We start from the raw sequence: 9,860 nt of genomic DNA, 5'->3' as shown, positions 1-9,860 counted from the left end.
GCCAGAAGGAGGTGTACATTATGCCATCCAACAGTCTTAGGGATCCGGATTTGTGTAGGGTTTACTCCTGAGCCTTTCTTCTCCTGAAGATATTCCACAAGGCAGCAGAGGTTTAGGATCACAGTTTCCCTTTTCCTAGATGAGGGGCACCCCATGTGTAATTTTAGACACCTCTATCATGTCCCCCCAGTGTGGTGTAGTGGTTAAGAGCAGTAGTCTCGTAATCTGGTGAACCGGGTTCGCATCTCTGCTCCTCCACATGCAGCTGCTGGGTGACCTTGGGCCAGTCACACTTCTTTGAAGTCTCTCAGCCCCACTCACCTCACAGAGTGTTTGTTGGGGGGGAGGAAGGGAAAGGAGATTGTTAGCCGCTTTGAGACTCCTTCGGGTAGTGATAAAGCGGGATATCAAATCCAAATACCACCACTTCTTTTTTTTCTCCTCCTCCTCCTCCTCCTCCTTCTTCTTCCCTCTTACTTGCTTTTTCTCCAAAGTAGAAAAAAACACCTGTAAATGTAACATTTCCTCACAGGACCCTTGATCGTTTTGGTTCACTGTTTTTCGTTTAATGTTTTTTGTCCGTGATGCTCTAATCAGGATTGTTCATCTTTTATTTTGTTAGATGATGGCTGGGAGAGAGAAGATGGTGGGGAGCTGTGTGTGGTGTTGCTGGAAAGAATCAGGGATATGGAAGAAAATGTCGGGGGCAAAGAAGGACCGAGGAAGAAACGTGGAAACGGCACTGAGAAGTGGAAGGAGAAGTCTGCTGTATGTCCCAGCGGGGAAGGCCCTGAATTTACAGCCAAGCAGAGGCTACATGAAGGAAAGGGTGCATATCCATGCAGTGTGTGTGTCAAAAGCTTTCCTTGCAAATCTAGCCTTACTCGACATCAGATAACCCACACAGGGGAGAACCCACATAAATGCTCGCACTGTGGGGAGAAGTTCACTCAGAGAGCGAGCCTCATTGTTCATCAGAGAATCCACACGGGAGAAACCCTACAAATGTTCCACATGTTGGAAGAGCTTCAGCGTGAACTCCACCCTAATCAGGCACCAGAGGATCCACACGGGAGAGAAGCCCTACCGGTGCTTTGACTGCGGAGAGAGCTTCAGTCAGCGCACGATCCTGATTTCGCACCAGCGGATCCACACGGGGGAGAAACCGTACAGGTGCTTGGACTGTGGCGTCAGCTTTCGCGACAAGTCCAGCCGTATTCAGCATCAGAGGACCCACACGGGGGAGAAGCCGTACAAATGTCTAGACTGCGGGCAAAGCTTTAGTCAGAGCTTGAGTCTTACTAGACATCGGAAAATACATACGGGAGAGATACTGTACCCGTGCTCGGACCATAAGGGGAGCTTCCATGATAAATCAAACATTAAAGAGCCCCACAATGGTCACTTACTAGAGAGACGAGACAAATATGCGGACTGTGGTGAAAGCTTCAGTCGGGACACATTCCAACTTGGGCTACAGAGCAGCCACTCTAGAGCTAAATAGTAGCCGTTCTCCTTGCTAGCTTTGCAGAAGAACACAGAAGAGAGCCATAGTGACTTCATTTGACACAAGTCTAAACTATAGTATCATGTGAATGAATCTTTCATCCCCCTAGGCTCATGGAGTAACTGTGGGAAAACATGCCCCCTCAGGAGAGGCTGGCCCCCCACTTTGGTTCCCAGGTTGTGCATGCATACAGTGGCGTAGCATGGGTTATCAGCACCCGGGGCAAGGCAAGTAATTTGTGCCCCCTAACCCATGGATTTGCGCCCCCTTACCCGTGGATTTCCCTAACCCCCAGATGTTGCGCCCGGTGCGGCCGGCCCCCCCTGCACCCCCCACGCTACGCCACTGCATGCATACAGGCCACAATTCCATACAAGCAAGGAAACGTGGGATCATCTATCAGCTGAGCATCTTTTTTTAAAAAAAAGAATAAATAAATAAAATTGAAAGTATTATAAAACTGTCCAGCTAGCCTCTTATGGTAGGCCACAGGTACAGTGGTACCTCGGGTTAAGAACTTAATTTGTTCTGGAGGTCTGTTCTTAACCTGAAACTGTTCTTAACCTGAAGCACCACTTTAATAATAATAATAATAATAATAATAATAATTTTTTATTTATACCCCGCCCTCCCCAGCCAAGGCCGGGCTCAGAGCGGCTTACAAGCAATAATAAAAACAAGATGAATGGTTACAACTTAAAAACAAGAATAAAATACAACATTAAAATAATGTAACATTAAAATATTAAAATGTAGCCTCATCGCAGGAGGAGAAGGAAAAGAAGGGGGGGGGAGAGAGGGAGGGAATCAAACTGGCTCCAAGCCAAAGGCCAGGCGGAACAACTCTGTCTTACAGGCCCTGCGGAAAGAAATCAGATCCTGCAGGGCCCTGGTCTCATGAGGCAGAGCGTTCCACCAGGCCGGAGCCAGAGTTGAAAAGGCCCTGGCTCTGGTTCAAGCTAATCTAACTTCCTTAGGGAGCGGGACTACTAGGGTGTTGCTATTTATGGACCTTGAGGCTCTCCGTGGGGCATACCAGGAGAGGCGGTCCCGGAGGTACGAGGGTCCTAGGCCGTGAAGGGCTTTAAAGGTCAAAAGCAGCACCTTAAATCTGACCCTGTACTCCACCGGGAGCCAGTGCAGCTTGAAAAGCACTGGGTGAATATGCTCCCATGGCAGAGACCCCGTGAGGAGCCTCGCTGCAGCATTCTGCACCCGCTGGAGTTTCTGGGACAGGTTCAAGGGCAGCCCCGCATAGAGCGAATTACAGTAGTCAAGCCTGGAGATGACCGTCGCATGGATCACTGTGGCCAGGTCACTTTAGCTAACGGGGCCTCCTGCTGCCGCTGCAGGATTTCTGTTCTTACCCTGAAGCAAAGTTCTTAACCCGAGGTAATATTTCTGGGTTAGCGGAATCTGTAACCTGAAGCGTATGTAACCTGAAGCATATGTAACCCGAGGTACCACTGTACTCCTTTTTTATACTTCGATGGGAAGAAAGCCACTGTGGATTTCAAAAACCTGCCATTGCCTACAATCACAGTAGATCCCTTCTCAGTTATGGCATAAAATCCACACACTCTTTGTTTGCAAAAAAAACAACAATGGGGGGGGGGGAGCTAAAAGCCTTGATAAAACACCAACCTCAGCAACTTTGAAAGGAAGGTAGCCAGATTCATGGATGATGAGGTCCTGGCCCTGGTCTTTGCTTCATTCATCACATGTAAAGCACTCTACCTTTGAACAGTTTCAAAAACCTGAAGTTGGTTCAGGAGATGGCCGCAAAGATGTGTGTTCAAGAAGGTAGATGTGGAAAAGTATTTACTGAAGTTTCAAAAATAGAAAAAGAAATTTGTAGGGTGAAAAGGTTAAAGTCTGAGGGGAAACCTCAAACATAGTCCACCAACGAGTCAGCAAGGGCAGAGAACACTGTTTGACAAGTGGGCAGGGGAAATGGAAACCAGGATTCAGTGAGGGACGGAATGGAGTCTCCTGGGAAAGGGGGTGGGTGGCTGGCTGGCAAACCATCCCCACACTGCACCGCAATTTTATTATTATAAAATTCCACAGGGAGGGATGCACTGGGACAACCGATCTTAGTGATCACGGGTAGGGGGAGGAGTTACGCTAAGACCAGACCATGTCATTACCGAGGAGGCAGGTTTAGTTGTTGTCTGAGGACTATCCCTGCCTCCAGGGCTGGTATTGACCGGACAAATACTGGAATCAGCAAGGGATACCCACATGACCTGAAGCGGCTTTTGATACCATCGACCATAACATCCTTCTGGACCATCTAGAGGAGCTGGGGGCACTGTTTGCAGTGGTTCTGTTCCTTCCTCCTGGGCCGTGTTCAAAAAGTGGTGGTGTGGGATGAGTGTTCAGACCCCTGAGCTCTCACTTGTGGGTGCCTCAGGGTTCTGTCCTCTCCACCATGCTTTTCAACATCTACATGCAGCCGCTAGGAGAGATCATCAGGGGGTTTGGGCTGGGTGTTCATCAGTATGCAGATGATACCCAGCTCTACCTCTCTTTCAAATCAGAACCAGTGAAGGCAGTGAAGGTCCTGTGTGAGTGTCTGGAGGCTGTTGGGAGGATGGATGGTGGCCAACAGATTGAGGTTGAATCCTGACAAGACAGAAGTACTGTTTTGGGGGGACAGGAGGCGGGCAGGTGTAGAGGACTCCCTCGTCCTGAATGGGGTAACTGTGCCCCGGAAGGACCAGATGCGCAGCCTGCGAGTCATTTTGGACTCACAGCTGTCCATGGAGGCACAGGTTAATTCTGTGTCCAGGTCAGCTGTCCACCAGCTCCATCTGGTACGTAGGCTGAGACCCTACTTGCCCGCAGACTGCCTCGCCAGAGTGGTTCTAATCCAAAATGCGGCAGCTACACTGGTGACTGGGAAAGGTGACTGGGAACAGCTGCCAAGACCACATAACACCGGTCTTGAAAGACCTACATTGGCTCTCAGCACGTTTCCAAGCATAATTCAAAGATGTCTTCTAAAAGTCAGATAGTTGTTTATTTCCTTGACATCTGATGGGATGGCATTCCACAGGGCGGGTGCTACTACCAAGAAGGCCCTGTGCCTGGTTCCCTGTATCCTCACTTTTTGCAGTAAGGGAACCACCAGGAGGCCCTTGGAGCTGGACCTCGGTGTCTGGGCTGAATGATGGGGGTGGAGACGCTTCTTCAGGTATACTGGGCCGAGGCCATTTAGGGCTTTAAAGGTCAGTACCAACACTTTGAATTGTGCTTGGAAATGTAGTGGGAGCCAATGTATGTCTTTCAGGTGGGATTGGCAGAAATGACCGGCAGAATCCGAGACCAGGGAAAAGAGTCGGTGGAAGAGGACTGGAGGAAATTTAAAGACTATTTACAGAAATATTGCAAAATTAATGAATGCTAGAATGATGTTGGACTGAAATTAAGTGGTTACCAGCTGTAATGCAAAGGTTGAATAATAAGCTAAAATAAGTTATATTAAGTTACAATAAGGATTTGCTGAAATAACATCTGAACTGGAATACAAAAGGGGGATGTGAGAGGAGGTCTGAGATATAAGGTAATGGAAATAAGTGATGGGAATTATATTTGTTTTGTTTTAATTGTGTATTTTTTGTATTTTTGTATTTTTTCTGTGTATTACTTGTTTTTTTGTGGCTTTAAGGTTTGTATTAAATTGGAAACTTTAATAAATATTTTTTTAAAAAATGTATGTCTTTCAGGACAGGTGTTATGTGGTCTCAGTGGCCAGTCCCAGCTATATTTTTGTGCGTGGGGAAAAAATCGTGTGACACGAGCCCTACCTCTGTGCACAATAAATATTTTTTTATTCCGTTACCTAGTTTTATTTTGATCTCCGGTCAGGACCTCCTTCATGAATTTCCACATCATGTGTGCTATTCTAAGGCCGTAAACCAAGGTCCCTCATGGGGGTTTGTTTCCCTCTGTACATGCACCATTTTAGAGGCACACTTCGAAAGGACTCGGTCTGATTCAAAAGGGACCCCTGACCATTAGGTCCAGTCGTGGCCGACTCTGGGGTTGCGGCGCTCATCTTGCTTTATTGGCCGAGGGAGCTGGCGTACAGCTTCCGGGTCATGTGGCCAGCATGACTAAGCAGCTCCTGGCGAACCGGAGCAGCGCACGGAAACGCCGTTTACCTTCCTGCCGGAGCTGTACCTATTTATCTACTTGCACTTTGACGTGCTTTTGAACTGGTAGGTTGGCAGGAGCAGGGACTGATCAAGGGGAGCTCACCCCGTCATGGGGATTCAAACCGCGACCTTCTGATTGGCAAGTCCTAGGCTCTGTGGTTTAACCTACAGTGCCTCCCGCGTCCCGATCCAAAATAGCTAATCCTAATTCGAGACTCTGTCATGTATTATGTCATTTGAAAATATTTAAAGTACACTTTTTTTTGCAGCCACTGGACCTCTCTTCTCAGCTGATTTCACAAAATATGTGCATCTTGATTTTTTTTCTAATTCTGATTTCAACCAGGATCTTTGAAACGTTTGCAGTTTCTTGCCTCTTAATGCCGCCTGCCTTTTAGAATTTATAACTATGGCAACCCCTTTGTAAGAAGCCTTGGCTCTCGGTCTGGGAGAAAGGCGGGATATAAATAAATATTGAAATTGAAATACATTATTGTCACTTGTACAACATTTATACAGTGAGATTACAGGGACATAGACAATACATGTTATATACAATATATAACATAATATAATACTAAAGGTGAGGACAAAGCTGTTTTTGTACTCAGATCCTGCTTGGAGCAACTGGGGGCATCGCTGGCCTGATCCTGCAGCCGGGTTTCCCCCTCCTGCTTCAGAGCCGGAGACCAGCCGGGCTCCCTCTCTGCCCGGAGCAGCCAAGAGGCTCCTACCCCGCGGCTCCGCAAGGGTTAACAGCGGCGACAGAGCTTCGATTCCTAGAGAGGAAGGGAAGACTGGCGAGAGAGGAGGCGCTTCGGCTTCCTGTTCCGCTTCCCCGGGTTGATGCTGTCCTCCCTGGAGGCGGGTAACTGGGGGGAGGGGGCCGATCCGGGGGCGGAATTGGGGGGCGAGAGGGAGGGAGCCGCGTCCCTCCTGGGGGGGGGGCTCAGGGGCGACGGGGAAAGGTGGTCCTCTCCTGGGAGGGGAAGCGGGAGGCCGAAGCGACGCTGCTCGCTGGCCTTCGCCGGCCTCTGGCCTCATCCTGCGGCCTTTTCTCCCGCTCCTCTGTCCAGAGAAAGCAGAAGGAGCGCCCAGCAAAGGCCGCAGGGCAGCAGATGGGGAGGAATGGCAGGGAGTAAACAGGGAGTCAGGAGAGTCTCCTGCCAGCCAGGGAGGAGGAGCAGGAGGAACAATAATTATGATTATTTTATTCCTTCATACCCCGCCCATTTAGCTGGGTTTCCCCAGCCACTCTGGGTTGCTCCCAACAGAAAACTAAAAGCACTATAAAAGATGAAACATTAAAAGCTTTCCTCAACAGGGCTGTCTTCAGATGTCTTATGAAACTCAGATAGTTGTTTATTTATATGTTTGGTCTTTACACACCTGAGGAAGGAGGGAGTATGGGGTGGGACAAAACACTCATTTCACCCAGTCTTAAATTTAGTTATCCAGATTTTCACATCTTATTGAAAAAACAAATAAACACTTAAGGTAAAATTTCCAGTTGCCCCATCTATCATCTGAGGGGAGATGGTTTCCACACCTTGCCTTGGAGTGTCTATAAAGAAGGGAATTGTTCTGTCCTTCCAGGGAATAGTGAGCTTTGACAGGTGTCCTTGAATTTCGCTGACGACAACTGGGCCCTACGGAGAGCTCTGTACAAGGACGTCATGGTGGAGGTTCGTGAGATGGTGACCTCTCAGGGTAAGGATCCTTTTCGCCTTCATTAATAGTTATAATAGGTATGGGTTCCTCAGTGGCTCGGAGTGCCTTCCTTTTGTTTGTTTTTCTCTCAAGTTAAAGGCCAGAAGTCTGGCTGAAAATAAATATTCTTGCTTCTCTGCTACAATTAGCCAGTGATGTCTTCTGGGTTGCCTCCCTGGGGGAGAGCATTCTTTAGGTGGGGAGCCAGCACTGAAAGACGCATTCCGTATTGCCTCTCTTTGCACCTCAGTTGCAGAGGGCACTGTGAGAAGGACCTCTGATGATGAGTGCAGGCTCTCGGTGGATTCATGAGAAGCAGCCATTGAGCTACATAAGTCAAAATCAGCACCTTGAACTGAAGACAGGAACCCAGATATGCTCAGAGCCTCTTGCACCGGTCAGCACTCTGTAGTTTCTGAACGGTTTTCTAAAGCAGCCTGAAGTATAATGCATTGTGGCAATCTAGCGTGGAGAATGGTGGGAAAAGCATAGTAAAAATCTTCTGTGGGGGGGATCCTAATTTGTAGAATACTTGAGTATCTTGTTATTGTTATTGGTTTCTGTTGATGTATTGGTTTGTTTGTTGCATATATAGAATATTCTGTTTCTTAATATTTGAGGTTTGATTGCATTTTTATATATGCTGCAAGCCACCCAGAGAGGCTTGGGAAACCCAGCCAAACGCTTGGGATATAAATAAAATAAATGCTACTATTGTTATTATTCATTTTGGTTTTTCAACAAGCTCTGCAGATCTAGGCTTTTCAAGCTTCTCTGAGTTGCAGTGCTGTATTATCAATGCTCAGGGGTGGCCTCACGTCTGCCCCCACAATGGGGGCTCAAAATCCATAAGGAGCGTACCCCTGCAAGTTGGGTGGGGTGGTCCCCCCTCACCCCACGAGACCTCCAAGGGGTGCAGACGCCTCCCCCCACTCACTGGCAAAGAGCCTTTTCAGATCCTGACAAAGCTGAGTGGTGGAATGTCTGCCCTCTTGTGGACTTGCCCTTGTTGGGGGAGGATCCTTTTTGGGACTTGGCTGGAGGAGAGAGGACTCACAGAGCTTTGCTGCCCGTCCCACTTCACCCCTGGAGGCCAGGGACACTAGCAGCAAAGCTGAGCCCATTTGGGGGTGACACCTGAGGCAGCCGCCTCACACAGGCCCATAGACAGGCAGGCTCTGTTGATGTTATTGCCTGCTGGTTTAAATTGTGTTATTTATGGCTTGGTTAATCTTAGGGACTGCTCACCAGAACTTTTCTGATACAAATAACCCTTGATTAAATGGTGATATTTTATTAAAACCAGGTATCACATCATTTGTTTTCATGTAAAACGCCTTTAACATAGTGCCAGGCCTTGAGTTTTGATAAGGAAACAGCTGTATCAACCTTTATTTTAAAATTTTTATTCCATCAGGAGATGTTTGGGGGGTCCTGGATGAGGAGGAGCCATCAGAAGTCTGGCCAGAAAGAGGTGAGGAGCAAGAGAAGGAAAGGAAGTTGGGGGTTCAAGATGGAGCCAACACACAAGAGAGGAGAGAAACAGTGAAGCCAAGAGATGAACACAGTGTTTCCCAAGAAGATGAAAATCAGATTAACAGGGTGGAGAAAAAACATGAATGTACTGTGTGCGGAAAGAGATTCTGTAGTCGCTCAGCCCTTACTATACATCAAAGAGTACACTCAGGTGAAAAACCTTATGAATGCATGGAGTGTGGAAAGAGATTCAGAAGCAGTGGCCACCTTAATGTGCATCAGAGAACTCATACAGGGGAGAAACCTTATGAATGCATGGAGTGTGGAAAGGGCTTCAAATCCAGTAGCCAACTTAATGTGCATCAGATAATTCATACAGGGGAGGAACCTTATGAATGCATGGAGTGTGGAAAGAGCTTCAGTGCCAGAAGCATCCTTATTAGACATCAAAAAACTCACACAGGGGAAAAACCATATAAATGCCAGGAGTGTGGAAAGAGCTTCAGAGACAGTGGCCAGCTTAATGTGCATCAGAGAACTCATACAGGGGAGAAACCTTATGAATGCATGGAGTGTGGAAAGAGATTCAGATACAGTGGCCACCTTAATATGCATCAAAGAACTCATACAGGGGAGAAACCTTATGAATGCATGGAGTGTGGAAAGAGCTTCAGTGCCAGAAGCATCCTTATTAGACATCAAAGAACTCATACAGGGGAGAAACCTTATGAATGCATGGAGTATGGAAAGAGCTTCAGTGCCAGAAGCATCCTTATTAGACATCAAAGAACTCATACAGGGGAGAAACCTTATGAATGCATGGAGTGTGGAAAGAGCTTCAGAGACAGTGGCCAGCTTAATGTGCATCAGAGAACTCATACAGGGGAGAAACCTTATGAATGCATGGAGTGTGGAAAGGGCTTCAAATCCAGTAGCCAACTTAATGTGCATCAGAGAACTCATACAGGGGAGAAACCTTATGAATGCATGGAGTGTGGAAAGAG

The 9,860-nt window shown here is 47.6% G+C and overlaps 3 protein-coding genes across 4 annotated transcripts in view; all 3 read left to right on the top strand.

Annotated features, from left to right (window-relative positions):
• LOC310837236 (uncharacterized protein) overlaps nt 1-9,860 on the top strand; it is a 501,393-nt gene that overhangs the window by 35,521 nt on the left and 456,012 nt on the right. The gene's annotated exons all lie outside the window — the stretch shown is intronic.
• The window catches only part of LOC310837495 (uncharacterized protein), a 15,056-nt gene continuing 11,058 nt past the window's right edge, over nt 5,863-9,860 (top strand). For both annotated transcript variants that reach the window (XM_083724161.1, XM_083724160.1), the window contains exon 1: nt 5,863-6,126. The gene's annotated coding sequence lies outside the window, so the exon portion shown is untranslated. The remainder of the gene's footprint in view (nt 6,127-9,860) is intronic.
• LOC310839513 (uncharacterized protein) overlaps nt 7,047-9,860 on the top strand; it is a gene marked incomplete at its 3' end in the record, with an annotated part of 3,344 nt that continues 530 nt past the window's right edge. The window contains exons 1-2 of the mRNA XM_083728150.1: nt 7,047-7,380; nt 8,798-9,596. Of these exons, the coding sequence (XP_083584276.1) occupies nt 7,347-7,380; nt 8,798-9,596 (833 nt within the window). The 5' untranslated portion in view covers nt 7,047-7,346. The remainder of the gene's footprint in view (nt 7,381-8,797; nt 9,597-9,860) is intronic.

The sequence above is a fragment of the Podarcis gaigeae genome, assembly GCF_964106915.1.
Source record: "Podarcis gaigeae genome assembly, chromosome: 2".
NCBI classification, from domain to species: domain Eukaryota; kingdom Metazoa; phylum Chordata; class Lepidosauria; order Squamata; family Lacertidae; genus Podarcis; species Podarcis gaigeae.
Note: the sequence above shows the minus strand (reverse complement) of the source record. Positions and strands in the feature narration are given on the sequence as shown.